Source organism: Choloepus didactylus, chromosome 3, assembly GCF_015220235.1.
Source record: "Choloepus didactylus isolate mChoDid1 chromosome 3, mChoDid1.pri, whole genome shotgun sequence".
NCBI lineage: Eukaryota > Metazoa > Chordata > Mammalia > Pilosa > Megalonychidae > Choloepus > Choloepus didactylus.
This window is the reverse complement of record NC_051309.1, coordinates 125,070,917-125,092,586: the sequence shown is the minus strand read 5'-3', so window position 1 is coordinate 125,092,586 and position 21,670 is coordinate 125,070,917. Positions and strand designations below refer to the sequence as shown.

The window sequence follows — 21,670 nt, the reverse complement described above, 5'->3', positions numbered from 1 at the left end:
CCAGCAAGGATGCCAGGAGCTTCTCCAATGCCTCTCTGAAGCTGTGTTTTCTTGATTTGGCACTTGCCCAGAAAAGACAGCCCTTTAACAGTTTTTCGTAATTTTGAGGAACGGTATTATCTTTAAGATCCCTCTGCTGCTGTTGCCTGAAGTGGGCTGGAACAATGGCCATCCTCAGAGCCTGGCCCCCAGATAGCTCAGGTAGCTGATCAAAAGCAGTAATTTGGACTGCAGACCCCTGAATCTTGGGAAAATTTATATTCCACCAACGAACCAGCAAATTTCATTATGAGCTGGTGTAGAGGAACTCACTGCTGCCTGCCACAAGGCTGGGGGATGGGTGACAGTAGCCACTGCAGAGAGAGTGAAATTCACCAGTATTTACCACAGTTTACAAGCCTCTTCCTTTTGCTTTCCCCTGGATAATTCACAGGATTCTAGTAGTCTCTGCACTTTCAAAATAGTTGATTCAGACAGTTCCTGGCTGTTTAATAGTTGTTCTGCTGAAAGGATTGATTCTTGGAACTTCCTATTCCACCATCTTCTCACAATCCTCAAAGGGCTTGTTCTAGTTTGCTAATGCTGCTGTTTCGCAAAACAAGAGAAATGGATTGGCTTTTATAAAGGGGGGTTATTTGGTTACAAAGTTACAGTCTTAAGGCCATAAAGTGTACAAGGTAAGGCATCAACAATGGGTCCCTTCATTGAAGGATGGTCAATGGCATCCGAAAACCTCTGTTAGCTGGGAAGGCATGTGGCTGGCATCTGCTTGCTCCCAGGTTGCATTCCAAAATGGCATTCTCCAAAATGTCAGTGTCAGCTTCTAATGGCCATCTTCAAAATGTGTCTCTCAGCTGCAGCTCCTCCAAAATGTCACTCTTAGTTGTTCTCCAAAATGTCACTCATAGCTGCTCTGTGTCTGGGCCTGTGAGGCCCTTTTTAAAGTACTCCAGTGATCCAATAAAGACCCACCCTGAATGGGCGGGGTAACAACTCCATGGAAATTACCCAATCAAAATGTTTCACTCACAGTTGATTGAGTCACATTTCCATGGAAACACTCAAAGAATTCCATTCTAATCAACACTAATAAGTCTACCCCCACAAGACTGCATTAATGAATATGGCTTTTTCTGGGGGACATAATATACACAGATCAGCACATTCCAAATACAAAATAGATTCATCCCATCACATTATCAAAAAAACTTAAATCTTATCAGTAACAATAGGTAAGTACAAGATCTCATCAAAATCAGTTACAAGCATGGTCTGTCCTAAAGCAAAATTCCCCTCTGGATGTGGACCTATGAAACTTAGAACAAGTTATCTGTTTCCAATATACAAAGGAGGGACAGTCAGGATAAACATTCCCATTGCCATAAGGAAAAACTGAAAGGAAAACAGGTTTAAGGGACTAAAACAATTCCTAAAACCTGCAGGGCAAACTCCATTAGATTTCAAAGTTTGAGAGTCATTTATCCTTGGGACTTAAGAGAGTGGGAGTCTAACCCTTTCCAAGGGCCTTTGAGGCAGCCCTTTTCTCTCCAAACACTGGGGTGACTGCTCCAACATATCCACACATTGAGGAAACCACCTTCTTCTTGGTCCCACCCTCCTCAAACATCAGGGTGCCACCCGGACTCTGCCTCTCCAGGGCAAAGGCTCTCCCCTCTCCACACAGTGGGGTGGCAGCCAGGATCTTCCCAATCCCCAGGGACTGTGTTCCACCCTCTGGGGCCTGGGGTGGCAGCACTCTTCCTGAGCATCCAGGTGGAAGGCCTACTCTCTGCCTCCGGGGCAAAGTCAACCTTTCCACGTGCATGGGCTGCTCCAGTCTCCAAGCCCGAGACCTCCTGACTCCAGACCTCAATCTCCATGGCTCTGTCTTTGAAGAAATTCTTCCTTCAATTTATTCCACTGTCCCTGCCAGTCCAGACTGGCCATGGCTCTGGCTATCCAGTTCTCTCAAAAATCTCATTGGCTTGGCATGAAGCACACAGGGGTCAAAACCATCAGACAATAGAACTTTCCACAAATCCTTTCTGGATAACTCCATTTCCAATCCTGGCTTGTACCAAAATGGAAGTCGGGTTCCATGTTTGGTTAAATCCTCATGTGGGGCTGTAGCTTCTGGGTTTTCGTGTTTTGAAAGTCTGGAATTTTCCAAATGATCAGTTTCTGATTCTTCATACCCAAAAGTTCATTTCTCAGCTTATCTCTGTCCTGTTGCATTTCACCACAAGCTGCAAGGAGAAGCCAGGCTACATTTTCAATATATAGTGTTGAAATCTCTTAAGTTAGTTATCCCAGCTCATTGTTTTCCATCCAACACTAGGGCAAAATTTTTCCAAATTCTCCACCTCTTCAAAACAAGGATTGCCTTTCTTTCAGGTGGCAATGACACACTCATCACTTCTGTTCAAGGCCTCATCAGAAGTATCCTTAGAGTCCATATTTCTACCAACAGTCTCTTCAAAGCAGTCCAGGCCTCTTCCATCAAGCTCCTCCAGAATCCTCCCCACATCTACCCAAGAAGCTATTCCAACATGTTTGGCATTTGGGACCTCAGCAGAAGCAACACCCTATTTCTCCAGTACAAAAATCTGTTCTGGTTTGCAAGGGCTGCTGTTTTGCAAAACACCAGAAATGGACTGGCTTTTATAAAGGGGGGTTATTTGGTTACAAAGTTACAGTCTTAAGGCCATAAAGTGTCCAAGGTAAGGCATCAACAATGGGTACCTTCATTGAAGGATGGTCAATGGCATCCGAAAAAACCTCTGTTACCTGGGAAGGCACATGACTGGCATCTGCTTTCTCCCAGATTGTGTTTCAAAGTGGCATTCTCCAAAATGTCAGTGTCAGCTTCCAACGGCCATCTTCAAAATGCGTCTCTCAGCTGCAGCTCCTCCAAAGTGTCACTCTTAGCTGTTCTCCACTCACAGCTGCTCTGCATCTGGGCCTGTGTGGCCCTTTTTAAAGTACTCCAGTGATCCAATAAAGACCCACCCTGAATGGGCAGGGTAACACCTCCATGGAAATTACCCAATCAAAATGTTTCACTCACAGTTGATTGAGTCACATTTCCATGGAAACACTCAATCAAAGAATTCCAATCTAATCAACAAGATTGCATTAAAGAATATGGCTTTTTCTGGGGGATATAATATATACAAACCAGCACAGGGCTCAATTTTAAATTGAGGCACGTTTTCCCTATTTTCATAGACTCACAACAAAATTATTGTTATATTATAAATCCAGTTGTTTTAAAAGTGTAAATTTTTATCCAAATGTTAAGAGGTCATCTTCACTTTGCTTTGGAATTTATCATTATTTTCAGTTGATGACAGAATGGAAATTAGAAACTTCCTGTTATTCAGTTTTGTGAGAAAATGTTTACGGTATAAAAAGCATCTTTAAAAGATCAAAATGAAACATAAGCTTAGAAAATACAATTTAAACTTCTCTTTTAACAAATGAGGAGGAGGATGAGGAGAGGAGAAAAACAATCCTTGTCCTCAGGTACCTTAATGTCACTGTGTATGTGATGATGTAGAGATGATTAAACAGATTACATCTGGCAAGGATTCTCCAGAGGGGAATTTGACTTTTTGCACTATTGAAAAACTTATCACCCATATGAAACAATAGGTTCACGTGTTCCTGGATGACTACCAGAAAAGTCCTTCACCAGTGTGCCTCAGGTTTTCTGGGTCTAAGAAGCACTATTGTCAGTCAGACCCTTACTCCTACCCAGGAGACTCATGCAGCTGGGATGTTTGTTATCATTCCGATTTTCTATGACTATTCTGCTCAAAGGTAACAAGTCCATGGACCAACTGGGATGGGATATTGGGAACGTCCAAGGTAGGTTATTTTGAAGGGAAGGTAGTTTCTATGCTGGCATGGCTTCAAATTTGCTATTAAGTGGTATTGTCCTTTCAGCATAGTATGCTTTACAGTAAGAATATAAATGTTGCGAAATGAAAAATAAAAGAAGAAAGAATAATATAATTTAAGTGAAATGGTCATTCAGTCATTCAAGCCATCTCCAAACTATTTCTAGGAATCTTTTGGATAAAGGTCCCTTTAATAAAAATAATTACCTTGTAAGGGGCTCACATGACTTGCACAACACACTTTAAGTGTCTTCTATTAAATAAAAGTTAATAGCCACAGACTGGATAAGTGCTAGGTTAGTGAGAATTAATTCTCCATCTTTCTCCACCTCTAAAACATTTCTCCCAAACAAGAATGTTAATAGGTTTTCGCTAAATAAATCCAAATGACTGGTAGGAGTAAAATAAGGAATGTAATAATTTCCTTTTAAGTTATAGGTTAAAAAAAATAAGTAATGTTTCATTAGCAATATGGATTGTTTGGAATAAACTAAAATATTTTGTACACAATATTAGCAAAGAAAATTAGCCTTTTCAATAATTATTGCATATTAAATGTGAAAAATTATAAAATATTCTAAACAAAGAAAGACAGATTAAATGGCTTCAGTTTACATAATGATTTTAGTAAAGGACATGCTACCCAAATCATTGTTATTTTTATACTAAGATGTCTTTCTACTCCCAATGTGCAAGAGCCTTTTAGTTAGATGCTTAGATTTTAAACATGCATACTTTTCAGAATGTTATACATTTATTCACTGAACAAAGTAAAAGCAAATTCTGAAATTAAGCACTTAACACAATCCAGAATTGTATAGCTTGGATTTAATTGCAGTGTAACCTAAGATTATAACCTGTTCTCTCTTTGATGCAGCCTGGTTCAAGATAATAGAACACTACTGGGCGGACTACGCCAGTCTTTTGCTCTTTTCGCCAAGACTGACCCAATCTCAGTAGCTCTGCAATGATTACCCCCACAAAATCTACTTTAGCACTGCATTTTACAAGTCTACCTTAAAAAGTCTGTATAATGCAAACCATTTTTTATGAAAACATCATGTTTTGAAGTGCACCAGGCTTCAAAAGAAAAACTACAGAACATGAAGAAGAGATACACTCAGGCACCCTGGGTCACAGAACATATTGCTCCATGTGTCAGAATTGTGACCAAGGTACCGGATCCCTAACAGAGCCAGCAGGAAGGTCTCCTCTGAGCCCACATAAAGACAGCATAATGAACCTTCAGTATGCTTGAATACAGCCTTTTATATCAAAGCTGCATCATTTTATATAAAAGAGTTTTTCTTATTGTGGATTGTTCCTTAGACCATGACAGTGTTTCTCAACCCAGTTTCAAGCCATATCCCCCAGGTATAAATAAAAAAAACTTCAGCAATATTCAAAACTTTTGTGTCATTTGAAATATAAGATAAAGTAAATAATATGTCTAAAGATGAGCCCAAGCGCTACTGTTTTAGTTTCCTAGACTGCTCCAAAAAAATACCATGATATAGATTGGTTCAAACAATAAGAATTTATTAGCTCCCAATTTTTAGGTGATGCTTTTTACCAAAGACTGTGCCATCTGGAACTGGCTGCTGGTGACCCCTTGGTCCTTAGTTTATCACATGGCAAAGCACATGGTGGTGTCTCCTGACCTCTTCATTTTCTTCTAGGTTCCATTTAAGCTTGCTTTCTTTCTCTCTCTCTCTCTCCTCCCCCCTCCCTCCCTCCCTCCTTTCCTCTCTCCCTCCGTCCATGTATATATTCATTCCCTTTATAAGGGACTCCAGTAATAAGATCAAGACCCATTCTGATTGAGGTGGGTCACTCCTTAACTGAAGTAACCATTTCAGAACATGTTTTTTGGGGGTAAATACAGCTTCAAACCACAACATTCCTCCCTCTGAACCCCAAAAAAGCATGTTCTTTCTATATGCAAATAATGTTTATTCCATCACAATATCCCAAAAGCCTATGGAAAATAGGGGTCACAGGTCCCAAACAATTCTGAAACCCTACATGGCATACTCCATTAGATTTTAAGTTCTGAGAGTCATATATGGAACAGCGATTTATCCTCCAGACCTGATGGAGTGGCAGCCCCAACCTTCCCAAGTGCTTGTGCAGAGGCCAAGCTCCCACTGAACACTGGGTGAAGACTCCACCCTCTTCAAGCACTGGATGGTGGCCACGCACTTTGCAATCCCCAGGACATAGGCTTCACCTCTGAAAACAATGGGGTGACAACACTCTTCCTGAACAAAGGTGTGGAAGACCTGTCCTTTCCATATACATGGATGGGATCACTCTCTTGGCCAGAGAGGATATCTTCAGTTCATACCTCAGCTTCCATAGTTCTGATCTTGAAGTCATTTTTCCTTTATCTGTTCCCTTTCTGTCCCTTTTAGTCCAGGCTGGCAGGGTTCCGTACATACAAATCGTGCAAAAAACTTGACAGTTTTGCATGTAGTACACAGGGGTCCAAACCATCAGACAAGAGAACTTTCCACAAATCCTTCCTGGATAACTGCATTGCCAATGCTGATTTGCACTGAAATTGCTGACCAGTTCCATGTTCAGTTAAACCCTCATATGGAGCATTATTCTCTGGGAATTCATTTTCTGGAAGCCCACAATTTTCCAAACCATCAATTTCTGGTTTCAATGCATCCAGGAGTTCAGTTCTAAGCTTATCTCTTTCCTCTTGCATTTTACTATAAGCTACCAGGGTACACTTTTCAAATTTAGCTTGGAAATCTCCTCAGCTAAATCCCCAAGGTCATCACTCTCAAAACCTGCCTTCCATCCAACATCAGAACTCAATTTTGCCAAGTTCTCTGCCACTTTAAAACGAGGATCACCTTTTCTCCAGTTTCCAATAGCACATTCATCATTTCCATCTAAGGTCTCATCAGAAGTACCTCTAGTATCCATATTTCTATGAACAGACTCTTCAAATCAATCTAGGCCTTTGCACCTTACAATTATTCCAGCCTCTATCCATTACCCAATTCTGAAGCCATTTCCACATTTTTGGTATTTACACCAGCAGCAACCCACTTCAGGTACCAACATCTGTTTTAGTGTCCTAGGCTGCTACAAGCTAATACCATGAAATGAGTTAGCTTAAACAATGGGAATTTATTACCTAACAGTTCAGAGGCAGGAAAATGTTGAAATCAAGGCATTTTCTAGGAGAAGCTTTCTCCCCAAAACTATGTCATCTGGAATTGGCTGCTGGCAACCCTTGGTCCTTAGCTTATCACATGGCAAGGTGCCTGACAGTCTCTCCTAGACTTCTGGGTTTCCTTCTCTTCTGGGTTCTGTTTCAGCTTCGTGCTTTCTGTAGCTTTCTTTCTCTCATGCCTGAACTTATTTTGTCTATAAAGGATTTCAGTAATAGGATTAAGATCCATCCTGTTTGAGGTGGGTCACACCTTACCTGAAGTAACTCATCAAAAGGTCCTACTTACAATGAGTCCAAACCCACAGGAATTGATTAAATTTAAGACCATACTTTTTCTGGGGCACATACAGCTCCAAACCACCCCAGCTACTTTGTTTTAAAACTACATAGGCCTCCTCCCCACCCTTTGAGACTCAGTTGGGAACTGGGTAAACACAGGACCCATCAAGAATTTTAAAATAAGATAAAATAAAGGTTCTGATTCATCTGAGTAAATCAGTGAACCCAGGGCTAGAGAAACCCAGCATCCAGGTCTACCATGAAGTACAGACACAGGCTTTGCAATCAGACAGTCCTGGCTTTAAATTTCTACTCCAATAGCTGTGTAACTGTGGGCAAATTACATAAGTTGAGTTTCAAACTCCTCATTTCTATAATGTAGATAATGAAGACAGTGGTATACAGTTAGTCTGAATATTAAAATCAGATAAAGAATATAAAATTTGATACATTGGAGGTACCCAGTGATTGTTCCCACTGCAGTTTCTACTTAGGTTTGGCAACTCTTAGTAGAATAATATTCAGTGTCACAATATGGCTGGCCAAATGATCTCTATTTTAAAATTTCTGAATTATATAAAACATGCATGAGACATTACATACAGGAGCCTAAAAGATACTTTTATAATTGGTTACTGATAATTTATTGACAGTAATGAGTTATTGATAATATACTATGGCATATATGTTTTATCTGCTTTAGTATTAATTGAAATCTTACCTGGGATTATTGATAACTTCGACCAGTGCTTCATAGACCTCTCCTTCAGTTACTGTCTTCCACTCTAGCAATATCCCCATGCCTTTTGCCTGTACCCGGGTCATAGTATCATAATGGTCTCCAAAAAGTGGGATTCCTACCACAGGTATGCCATGATACATAGTTTCAAAAATACTGTTCAAACCACCATGGCTCAGGAAGGCTTTAATATATGAATGGCCTAAAAAGGATGAAAAATAAAACAACTTTTACCATTGCAGATTACTCTAGGGAAAAGACTTGTTCCAGAAATTTCTTTAAGATTATCATTAGCGAAAACATACATTTCAAACATAGGATTTTTAAAGGCATTACTTTACCGACTTCCGCTACACACCAATTAAAATGTCTGTTATGTGTATAATTATCTGATTTGTATATATCAATTAAAAGTTATTTTTAGTTGTTGAAATTTATAGCTTTAAGTACTATATTACCACTTGCTCTCAAAAATTAATATCAATTAGCTAGCAGCACCTATGTAAGTGACCAATAATCAATAAGTCAATGAAAGCAAAAAATAGGCAACAATACCAGAGTGAAACCACATCCTCCTAAAGATAGGCAGCTACTTTCTGACTACTCAAGCATTTGTCTATATCAAAGTAAAAAACACTTAGAAATACAAAATGTGGGGCTGGATTACAGGAAGCCCATGAAGAGTTTATGTGCTTATCTAAGAAGGAACACTGTATGGTAAGGACCATTTGCAACACTGAAGTGATGTTAGCATCCATGTTTCACAATTTTAGGGTACAGTTTTACACTTCATATATACCAGCAAGTAGGGAAAGACACTTATAAAAGTCAGTTGTTGAAGATGAGACATCATGCAACACCTAGTTGTCATTGGAATAAAAATGAAAACCAGTAAGAGATAATGGGGTATTCAAAACCCAGATCTGCTAGTGAGTATCCCAAGTTTCATAAAAGGGATCCAAATACTTGCCTAAGAAGTGATTAAAAAAAAAAAAAAAGAAAGAAAGAAAGAATGCTCTTAGAAAAATCATTGTATGGCCAGAATGGAATTATGGATTGCAAATAAAATTCTTTAAGATGAACAGTAAGTATATGCACCTCAAAAACAAAAGTGATTATGAGTGTGATCCACTTTCTTGGTGGGGTTCCAGAGGCCCCACATCCCAACAACCAGTAGGGTTGGTCACTCAGTGTCTCTACGTTTTACCTTCAGGTGCTTCTCAGACTCCAAGGCCCAAATAAGGGACCTACTCCAGAATAGTGCCCTAGCACTGAATTTCAAATTTTCTTTTAGCAGCAGAACCCTTTCTCTGAAGAAAACCTTATCAGAAAGCCCATTCTGGGTAAATTATAAAAGCACTGTGTGTGCTGGAGCAGGTGGGGCAAGATGGAAGCCACTAATTTGGTTCCTATTTCCCATCCTGGAGGAATCTCCTGATCATGGTTTAGAAGCCATTAGAGGACCCACAAAGACCATGCCTAAACTTTAAAAGGATACCAGGAAGCTTCTCAACATGAAAAAGAGCACTTATGAAAAACCCACAGCAAATATCACACTCAATGAAAAATCTTTCCAAAATCAGAAACAAGACAAGGATGTCCACCGTCACCACTGGTATTAAATATTGTACTGGAAGTTCTAGCCTGAGCAATTAGGCAAGAGAAGGAAATAAAAGAGATCTAGATTGGAAAGGAAGAAGTCAAATTATATCTATCTGCTGATGACATGATCCTATTTATATAAAATCCCAAAGAACCCACAAGAAAACTACAAGAACTAATAAATGAATTCAGCAAAGTTACAGGATACAAGACAAACATGCAAAAGTCAGGCAGCTTTCTACACACCAGTAATAACCACTTAAAAAGGAAATCAAGGAAACAATTCAATTTAGAATAGCATGTAAAAGAATAAAATGCTTAGGAATAAATTAAACCAAGGACGTGAAAGTCTCATGCACTGAAAACTACAAAATATTGCTGAAATAAATTAAAGAAGGCCAAACAAATGGAAAGACATCTGTGTTCGTGGAATGGAAGACTTAATATTGTTAAGATGTCAACACTGCCTAAAGTGATGTACAAATTCAATGCGATCATCAATACTCCAGCAGCTTTTTTGGCAAAAATGGAAAAGCTGATCTTCATATTCAAATGAAACTACAAGTGACTCCAAATAGCCAAAATGATCTTGAAAAAGAACCTATCTGGAAGACTCACACTTCCTGAGTTCAAAACTTACTACAGCAATTAAAAGCTGCAGTTACTAAAAACCATTGTACTTGTTCTTTCATGTGGGAGAACAAATGAATGTCAACCATCCACAGTGTTGGAAAGGGGATGATATTGCTGAAAAAATATAATTACAGTAAACTGGAGTCTATGATCGACAGTAACCTTAAAATATGCTTCCATTAAATGTAACAAAGGCAATATACCAAAGCTAAATGTGTATGAGAGGGGGATATAAGGGAGGGATATGGGATTCTTGGTAGTGGTGTTGTCTGACCCTACTATTATATTGTATTGTATGATATTTTATTTTGCTTTTTACTATCTTTTTTATTATTCGTTAAAAAAAAAAAAACTTTTTTCATAGTAATCAATATGTTCAAGTGCTGACTGTGGTGATAAATGCACAACTGTATGATGATACCACCACCAACTGATTGTACACTGTGGATAATTACATGGTATGTGAATGTAGTGCCATAAAACTATAGGGAAAAATATTAACAGGGATAAAAGTGCTGGAGAAAACATGCAGAAAGGGATGTACATATTTATTGTTGATTAGGAGGCAGAATGGTATAGCTTTTCTGGAGGACAGTGCGGTGGTTCTACAAGAAGCTAAGTATTTGGGTGCCATAATGTCCTGCACCCTCATTAGGGGGCATATATTTGGATTATCTGAGAGCAGGGACATCAATGGACATTTGCACACTGGTGTTTACGGAGACAATATGCATGATTTGCAATGGGTGGGGGTGGCCTAAGCGTACATCAACTGAGGAACAGAATGGTGAACTGTAGTGTGTGCATACAGTGGAATATTGAGCAACTGTGAGAAGGAGTGAAGCTGTGAGACATGCAAAGAGGTGAATGGATCCTGTAGACACAATTTTGAGTCAACCATGCCAGAAATAAAGGCAAACACTATAATGCCTCACCAATATGGACTAACAACAATGTGTAAACTCATCATTGAATCTTAGAGCACAGCTTATCAGGGGAACACTTATTGTAACGGCCCCTCGATTGTAAGCTCTTAGAGCAGTCACATCTATTCCTGAATTGTAATGGCTATCTCCGAATTCCAAGATGCTGATCCCTTTGTGTATAACCTGATTGATCCCTGGAACTTTGGGTATCTGTGTGACACGTGAAACTCAGAGCTAGAACTCGGCAGATATGAATGTCAGTGTTAGCACATATTGCAACTGTTAAAAAAAAGCTGAAAAAGAGCCCAGAATTCAATTAGAGATATGAATGAAGCAGATGTGGTTAGGACTAGGGCAAACCAGGCCAAAGGGTAAAGGACGACACTGACCGTGTTTTAAAACTTCAAATTTCATGTGAGACCAAGGGAAGAGATGTTTAGTTGGTGCAGGATCTATATTTCCTTAACAATTTAACTTGTACAGTTTGTTCAAATACCATAATTACAGGGAACTTTGAATAGGAAGACCTAGTACATTTGTATAGGCTAGTATGAAATAGCGACACATTCCAAAGTAATTTGGGCAAAGAATAAAAATATGTATGCAGGCCCCCCTGAGGAGCTGGGGGGAAATGCAGAGGCATTGGACTTCCTCACCTGGATTGTTGCTGATGTTCTCACAAACACTGAGGACTGGTGGTTTGGTGTGCCGAGCCCTCTCTCGAGACTTGCCCTTATGAAGCTTGTGACTGCAATGGAGAGGCTAAACCTGCTTATAATTGTCTAAGAGTCTCCCCTTGAGTACCTCTTTGTTGCTCAGATGTGGCCCTCTCTCTCTAGCTAAGCCAACTCGGGAAGTTAACTCACTGCCCTCCCCCCTACGTGGGATCTGACTCCCAGGGGTATAAATCTCACTGGCAACACAGGATATGACTCCCGAGGATAAATCTGGACCTGACATCATGGGACTGAGAACATCATCTTGACCAAAAGGAGGATGCAAAATGAAACAAAATAAAGTTTCAGTGGCTGAGAGATTCCAAATGGAGTCAAGATGTCACTCAGGGGGTCATTCTTATGCACTATATAGATAACCTTTTTTAGGTTTTAACGCATTGGAATAGCCAGAAGTAAATACTTGAAACTATCAAACTGCAACCCAGTAGTCTTGACTCTTGAAGATGGTTGCATAGCAATGTAGCTTACAAGGGGTGACAGCGTGATTGTGAAAGCCTTGTGGATCACACCCCCTTTATCCAGTGTATGGATGTATGAGTAGAAAAATGGGGACAAAAGCTAAATGAAAAACAGGGTGGGGGGATGATTTGGGTGTTCTTTTTTAATTTAATTTTTTATTCTTATTTTTACATTTTCTAGTACAAGGAAAATGGTCAAAGAATTCATTGAGGTGATGAATGTACAACTGTACAATGGTACTGTGAAGAGTTGATTGTACACTATGGATGACTGTATGATATGTGAATATATCTCAATAAAACTGAATTTAAAAAAAAAGCCATTGTACTAACATTAGAATAGACATATAGACCAATGGAAGAGAATTAAGAGTCCAGAGATAAATACACCCATCTATGGCCAGTTGATTTTTGACAAGGGTACCAAGATCATTCAATGGGGAAAGAAAAGTCTCTTCAATAAATGGTGCTGAGAAAACTGGAAATCTACTTTCAAAAGACTAAATGTGGACCCCATACTTCTCATCACATAAAAAAATTAATCCAACATGGATCAACAACTAATGCTATAAAACTATTATAAGGATATAGAGAAATATCTTCAGAACCTTGTAGTAGATGATGGAGTTTTAGATTTTATACCACAAACACGAACAACAAAAGAAAAAATAGATAAAATAGACTTCATCAAAATTTTGAAATTTTGTGCATCAAAGGACATTATCAATACAATGAAAAGACAACTATCAGAATGGGAGAAAATATTTGAAAACCATATATCTGATAAGGGTTTAATATCTAGAATATATTTTAAAAACCCTACAACTCAAAACAAAAAGGCAAACAACCTAATTAAAAAAAGGGCCAAGGATTTGAATAGTCATTTCTCCAAAGAAGATATTCAAATAGCCAGTAAGTATATAAAAAGATGTTCAACATGATTAGCCATTAAAGAAATGCAAATTAAAACCACAATGATATACAACTTCACACTCATTAGGATAACAATCATTAAAAAGGAAAAAAAAAAAACACTGAAAAAAAAACAAGTGTTAGAGAATATTCAGAGAAGTAGGAACCCCCATTCATTTTTGGTAGGAATGTGAAGTGGTGCAGCCACTGTGGAAAACAGCTTAGTGGTTCCTCAGAAAGTTAAACACCAGAAATTCCACTTCTTAGGTATATCCTAAAGAATTGAAAGCTGGGACTCGAACAGATATTTGTACACCAGTGTTCCTAAAAGCCAGAAGGTGGAAGCAATCTAAGTGTTCATCAACAGATGAATGACTAAATAATATGTGGTATATCCATAACATGGAATGTTATTCAGCCATAAAAACAAGTGAAGTGCTGGTGCATGCTACAAAACGGAATGAACTTCGAAGACATCACGTTGAGTGAAATAAACCAAACATGAAAAGACAAATACCGCATGATTTCTCTTATATGAAATACATAGAATAAGAAAATTTATGGACAAAGAAAGCTGAATAGTGGTTACTAAGGGTGGAGAAGAGGAGAAAACAGAGTTATTGCCAGATGAGTGTGAGTTTTGGTTTGGGATGATAAAAACTGTGGGAATAGATAGTAGTGAATATTACATGGTATTGTCAATATACTTAATGTCAAACAACTGTCCAATTAAAATGGTTCAAACAATTTTTACGTTATATATATTTAACCACAATTAAAAATAAATAAATAATACAAAAATTACAAAATAAGGGCACTAATCTCAGAAAAGGACAGAGATGAGATTCTGAGGCACCTAGAGGAGCTGTGGGCTTGGAGAGAGTGTTCCTGTGGACCACTGGATATCTCCGCAGCTTACTGTAGAGCTTCACAGCTTAAAAAAAGAATGAAGTTCAGATGTTGCTAGATATTGGGCTCCCATCGTTGCACAGAGCTAGCTGATGGGGAATTTTTTTTTTAATTGCTTATTTCTTTCTCTACCTTCTTTGGATTCTGAAGTCAAAACAGTAAAGAAAGAAAGAGAAAGAAAGGAAAAAAGAAAGAAAAAATACAAATGTTAAGCAAGGTAAATTGCCTAGTTTTTTCTGTCTCAGTTTTATCATTTATGGAATATTTATAATGAACTAGATGAATAGGGATTAAATACACATAAATAAAATTCTTCACTTTTTTAGTTATGAAAAATACAATTTGGTAGTTTTCAGGGGGGATCATCATAGCTTCTAGAAAATACTTTAAAAACCTCTATTTTTTAGTATAAGTTAAAATTTAAAGTCACTTTTACAAAATCTCTTAAATGTCAGTGTTATTGAGAAAACACTGGTCAAGACTGCAAAATCAAATTTTTTTTAAATAACTTAATAAATAATATATTAAAACATAATATGGTATTATGTTTTTTAGAAAATCAAATGAAAACAATTTACATTTTTATTATCTGTGCTTATTGAACACAGTTAAATTCTTATGGTTCAATATACTTAAAAGGTATGCATATGATAAATAGCATTTTGATTTTGAGTCTGAGGATAAGAACCTCATAATCAAAAGAAATAAAATGCTTCAAAAACAATGCATGATTTAAGAGGAAATCTAGTCAGATGATCCAAATAGTTAAAATGAACTGACTGTTTTGTTGGTCTTCTGCTTCTCTTCAGTTTCAAACAAATTAATATTTAATTACTCTCAATTGTCAGACACATCTGTAGTAAAACTATAATACAAATCTACATTTTTAATGTTTAAATTTTACTAGGCATAGTTTACTGCTTTTGCTGATTATCTTAACAGGTATAACTTTATTCATTGCTAATTTATGCTGTTTATTAAGTGTATTTTCCAGATAATTAAATTGCTGAAGAGCCTAAAAATTCTGTATATGAAAGTTTTCATTTATAGGGCCAAATATTACATTTTATAAGTTATTTTCCAATAAATAAAAATTTGACTTATTGATCTGAAATCTGAGATGAAAAGCATAATGACTATCATAACTACTTGCACATTGCACAATCATTCAAGGATAAATTCATGTCTACACAATCAAAACCCAAAGTAAAGTGCCCAACACATCACCAGCTTACCAAGCAGATCGTTTTGTGTAACCATTCTATGAGCTTAGTGGTTGTTTCCTAGATTCTTTGGTTTGGTTCCAGAAAACCTAAAAAAAATGTACATCAGACAAATCTTTCAAAAATCAACCTCACCCATGTATGGACCTTGCTTAACTATTATATTACAATAAAATATGTTGCATAACCTTTTTCATTGATAGTCTTAAAAATGCAAAATACTTTAGTAGCAAAGAAAATGTGATTGCTTTCATTTTCACACACTTTCACTGATTGAGAATAAATAAAAAACAATTTGCTTATACTGAGAGCAATTTTCCATTAGCTTCTTGCACCTATGCACAGAGATGGGGATAAAGCAAACAAGTAAACCTACGATAGGAAGTCATTTCCATCCAGCACCCAGAAGTTAGAACACCAAGGGTCAGGAAAGGCCCCACTGGGCAGACAATAAACTCCAACCCTTGACACCCCGAGAAGGTGCAAGTATTGAAAGAAAAATGAAGATGCTCTTCTCTCTCTTGGCCCTAGGAAATAGAAGTTTCATGGGGCAAAAGATGTAATTAGGCTGTTCCCTGTCTTGATTTTTAAAAGATAAACCAAAAAGATATTTAGCAACTGAGAGAATGGCAAGAGTTTGAATTGAGCAGACACAGATGACCCTATATAAACTTGAATTGATGCTTTCTAGGTTAAGCCTAATAGAGGAAAACCAATAGGACTGGAATCCAAAGGGGGAAAGTTGTGAAAGGTTAGAATAAAATATGTACAATTTAAAAGCTTAGACAAAGAGTTGGGAGCTAATCTTCACACAATGGTCATAAAAGTAAAGTCTCTATTACTCAGGATCTATTAGTAACGGCTTGAGAGATTTATTCCTCTAATTGTGATAGAAACTGTGGGGTCGATGTTGTTTACTGCCAACAGTGATGGTATGCACTGGGGTCAATCTATATGTCTGTTTTAACCATATTAACTAGCAAGATAGTGTGTTTTTAGGGGCCTGGTTTCTTAGATAAATAATTTGAAGACATTTGCAAAGAAGACAAAGTGGGAGTTCAAAAACGGTCCGTGAAATATTTTACCTATTTATTTGTTCATCTATCATTCTATACCTCATTCCAAAACTTATTTGAAGGAGTATACTGAAGCGCATACAATAAAAACTAAGCTTAAGAAATAATAAATATTAACAGAAGGGTTGAAAACCCTATTAAAAGAGGGTTGAAAACCAAGCTTAACATAAAAATGCATCCCAAACAAGGATAAATCATTCCTAATCATATCACTTTCTAAGCCATATGCTAGATGTCTCTTCATCCATCACAGAGTCTTGTAAATTTACCCTTAGATTTCAATACACCAAGAAGTAAAATGAAAAGTCAGGAGTATTTTGTTATTTAGCCAGGGAATCAATGTACTCTGCTACAGGCTAAACAAACGGGTACTGAAAATCAACAGCAAAGAAATATTCTGAATCATGACCTTACCTCCAGATCACTTTTTGAGGCAATTTTGCCAGAGCTCCTGCCAGTTTGCTAGCAATGTCTTCTGACAAATACTTGACACAGGCTCCAAAAGACACTAGTACAAAGCCATGTTCATCAGCACCATTTACCCACCTTTGGAGATCCTGTAAATCAAAATATGGCACTTAATTTTATGAAAGTTCAATATAGTTCATAATTAGTGTCACCAACAGCCCTGTTTAAAAAAGCCTTCAGGTAATTTTCTTAAACCATTAGAAAATAAAGAGGATATGATATTTTCCTTTAAAAAATTGCTTTTGTTTAAAATATTTCATCTGACAACGTTAACTGAAATAGGGAGGAGAGATAACTAATTTGGTAAGATCTTTAACAGTATAAAAAAATTCAGTAGCTCAGACAGAAGTGTAAAGAATGTAAACTGATGACTGATACATGGTCAGAGATAAATTTGTATTACTTTACAAGCAAAAGCTGTGGATCGAACATGTGACAAAAATAGTAACTATCTCCCTCCACTCCATGGGGAGAAATTTATTTTGGAAATGGGCTAATTTTATCTTAGACTAAGCTTAATAATTTTCATCTCTGCAGAGCTATACTGTATTAGCTACCAATTCCAAACATCCATAGGTCTAAGAATATTACTATTTCTCTGAATATTTCTCAAACACATGAAACAGTAATCTTCCATGTTCTATGGTGAGGCATCCAGGAGTTCTGGAGCTTTCTCATTGAGTGCTCTCCTTCATTGCCTGGGAACACATTAAATTCTCAGCCATGTCTTTATAGAGCCAATAGATGCTAGGTCACAGCAGTTCTGATGTTAAACAGAGACAATTCTAAAAGCACAGGAATTATTTATTTGGTAGGAAGGCACATTAACAAATATTTTCAGTATGGTTGATCTGTAATGAAAATGAAAGTGGTTCATTTTAAGTGATATCACCCTTGTTTAATTTCTGCAGCTACAAGCTTGTTTTTATTGGCATTCCTTTGAATAAGTCTCTGCCAAAGCCACTGAGCTTCAGTTTCCCATATGAAAACTAATAAACCCAAGCACTCTGTGGAACAGATAATTGCACTGTAAAGAATATACACTTGCTGGACATCAATAACCTATGCCATAATATAGTCACGAAACACACACGCACGAGTGAGATGTCAAAGTTATAGCTCACGGTTCCCATAGCTCTCTTGTTCAGGACTAAAGAATTATTGTGATGACTGTGTTACCGATGCTCTTTGTACTTCACACCGCCTTCTAGAATAACCTGATTTGCAGCTTGGCAGTATTGTGCAATATGAAGTTTCATCACCATGTAGCTCAATATTAACTACTTAAATGGAACTTTAGGCCTTTCTTATGTCTTTCTTTTTTTTCTCTTTTCCCCTCCTTTTCTTTTTTCTTTTATTACATTGTGAAATCTGATATTAACTGACTCTATCATATTCATTCTTGGTGGGTAGATTTCATTTTGTGCCCAGAATGAATTTGTGAATAGTGTAACTTTAAGAGGATCGATGATGGAAAAGAAATATACCCTTCTACCTACTGCATGAGTAATGTATGCTATAATTATTTGGGAGTGAAGGAAATCTTACCAAAACACCTTATTTTTAGGAAATTTTATTTATATCTAAATAAATCAGAGAATTAGAACCGATTTCAACTTTGGATTCTTTTTTATTTATATTCTGCTCCATTTACCTAGAATATCACTTGTGCAGAAAATTTAATAGTTATCTGTGGATTCAAAGTAAGAAACAAGTGCAAATCTATTTTAAATTTTAATTTTAAATATGTACAGCTCTAAGCTGGATGAATGATTGAATACATATGGTGTTTCATCATTATGGTTTGCCTTCAAATAATTTAAAACCTACTACCCAATTCTGTTAAGATGAAACATTCAGAGTCAATGTCATTTACAAAAAGTTTAACTCAGATATTCATTCTGGGTTGTATGGTAATAATGTTACTTAATTTTTTTTCTCAAGGATGTTAAAGGTGTTTAACCATCTCTGTGCAATAAACACTTTAGTTGTGTGTTCTCTGCTTCGCATGATATCAAATAAAATCTGAGTACGTATTTTTTTTCCAGCCTTTTTCGTATACTAGTCATTCACCATAACAAGAATATATTGAAGTATATATCCTTTACTTATGTGTAAGGAAGTGGAGAAAAATTTATTCATTATTTTTAAAAGACAATACTCTACACTGCTTGGAAGGGAGAGTGAAATCCCAGCTGATATCCAAACTGTGCTGGAAGTGTAAGACAGGGAGTGAAGGGTAGAGTGGAGATGGTGAGATAGTGGATGCTGGCTGCTCCTGGACATAAGCCCTACCCTCGAGCCTAAATTCACAGCACATTTGGTGTGACTCATGTTTCATCAGAACAGAGAAGGGGCTGGGTTTTGTGTTTGGCTGACATGGCTGACATTTATGAACATAGGTAGGAGCCAGAGACCAAAGGGATCCTGAATTCACTAAACTCATGGTAAAGACACTGGAAGTGGAGCTTCATGAAAAATATCCTAGACCTCCAAAGGGCTTGGAAGTCCAAATGGTATCTCCTACATATAATTTCACACATACAGTATTTTCTGGAATTTAAGATCCCGTCAATTATAAAGTTGATTTCATAACAACTGTTAAAAAAACACTTTGTAACAAATGTGTCTAATGTTAAAAAATTCCAATTCCAGAAATGTAACACTTAAAAATAAAATAAAAGTTCTCTAATACATTGTTGGTAGGAATGTAAAATGGTGTAGCCACCGTGGAAAACAGTTTGGCAGTCCCTTAGGAAGCTGAACACAGAATTACCATATAACATGGCACTCCACTTCTGGGCATATATCCAAAAGTACTGGAGATATTTGTACACCAATGTTCACAGTGGCATAATTCACAATGGCCAAAAGGAGGCAGGAACCCAAGTGTCTATCAACAGATGAATGGATAAACAAAATGTGATATATACATACAATGGAATTACTATTCAGCTGTAAGGAGGAAAGAAGTTCTGATAAATGTTAAAATGTGGATGAACCTTGAAGACATCATGTTGAGTGAAATAAGCTGGATATAAAAAGGCAAATATTTTATGATTCCATGCATATGAAAAACTAGAATAAGCAAATTCACAGAGACAGAAAGTAGATCATAGGTTACAAGGGGCTAGGGGTGGGATAAGGGGAATGAGGAGCTGTTGCTTAATGGGTACAGAGTTTCTGTTTGATAAAAAAGCTTGGAAAATGGAAGTTGGTGAGTGCAGCACAATACTGTCAATGTAATTAACACTATTGAAGTGTGCACATGAAAGTGGGTAAAATGGGAAAATTTGAGTTTTATATACAATACTACAATAAAAAGTTAAAAAAATTAAAGTCAATAGAATCTATCCCCAGGCAAATACCAATTAAACATTTGGTTTGAAAAAATCTTCATTTACAGTATCAACAAAATCCATAAATACCTAAGAATAAATCTACCAGAAAATGTACAAAACCTAGCTGAAGAAAACATGAAAACTTTACTGAAGGGCATAAAAGAAAACTTGAATAAATGGAGAGATGTAACAAGTGACCAGATGGGAAATATCAATGTTATGAAGATGCTAACGTTTTAATAAATTAATCTAAAATTCGAAACAGTTGCAACCTACATTCCAAGAGGACTGCTACAGAACTTGAAAAGCTGAGGCTATAATTCATCTGGGAAAGAAAATGTACAAAAGAAAATGAACAAGAAAGGGCAAGCAAATTTTGATAAGGAACAGCCAGAGGTAGCTTGCTTGTTTAGATATTAAAGCATAGTCCAGAATCTAGGGTCACTGTAATTAAAATCTTCAGTATTACCAAAAGAATAAACAGCAATAGGGTGAGGGGTGTTTGGAGAGAAAGGGCTATGCAAATGGAACTTAGCATTTCACATCAGCAGCAGGAAAAGGAAGTCACCCGGCTATTAATTTAGGAAAACAAAACAAAACAAAACAAAAAAAACAGAACCATGAAGTTAGATCTCTCAACTAGCATAAATTTCAGAAGGAATAAAAACCTAAATTGAATTAAAAAATATTAATTACTTTAAGAAAATCCAGGAGAATAATATTTTTTTATTTTGATATAAATTCAAAGTTATAGGAACAGTTGCAAAAACAATACTAACCCCACACACAGAATTCCATCATACCCTGACTCCCCTCCCCCAAAAGCTCAATCCACCAGCTTTAACATGCTGTCACATCATTATTTCTTTCCCTTCCTATCTATCATCCATCATCTATTGCTCTGTCTTCTGAACATATGAGAGCTAGCTGCACATATCCTTGAACATACCCTATAATTCACGTATACACTTCCCATGAACAAGAACATTCTTTTATGCAATCCCATTAAGTGCAGCTAAGAAGTACAAGAGATTCAACAATGATACAAAGCTTACATTCTATATTTCCTTTTTCTTATGTCTCAACTGTGTCCCTTTGAGGCACCTGTCCTCTATCCTCCAATCCCATCCAAGTTCATCCTTAGCATTCAATTGTCATCTAGTTAGTCTTTTTTTTTTTTTTTTCAATTGTGGAAACATATATACAGCCTAAATCTTCCCATTCCACTCCCTTCGTAGCCTTCCATTAGTGGGATTAATGACATTTAGAATG

At 37.0% G+C, this 21,670-nt stretch overlaps 1 protein-coding gene across 1 annotated transcript in view; it reads right to left on the bottom strand.

Moving 5' to 3' along the window:
* The window catches only part of UGT8 (UDP glycosyltransferase 8), a 122,489-nt gene that overhangs the window by 11,465 nt on the left and 89,354 nt on the right, over positions 1–21,670 (bottom strand). Inside the window, 3 exon segments of the mRNA XM_037830536.1 lie at positions 8,096–8,315; positions 15,526–15,602; positions 17,004–17,146. Of these exon segments, the coding sequence (XP_037686464.1) occupies positions 8,096–8,315; positions 15,526–15,602; positions 17,004–17,146 (440 nt within the window).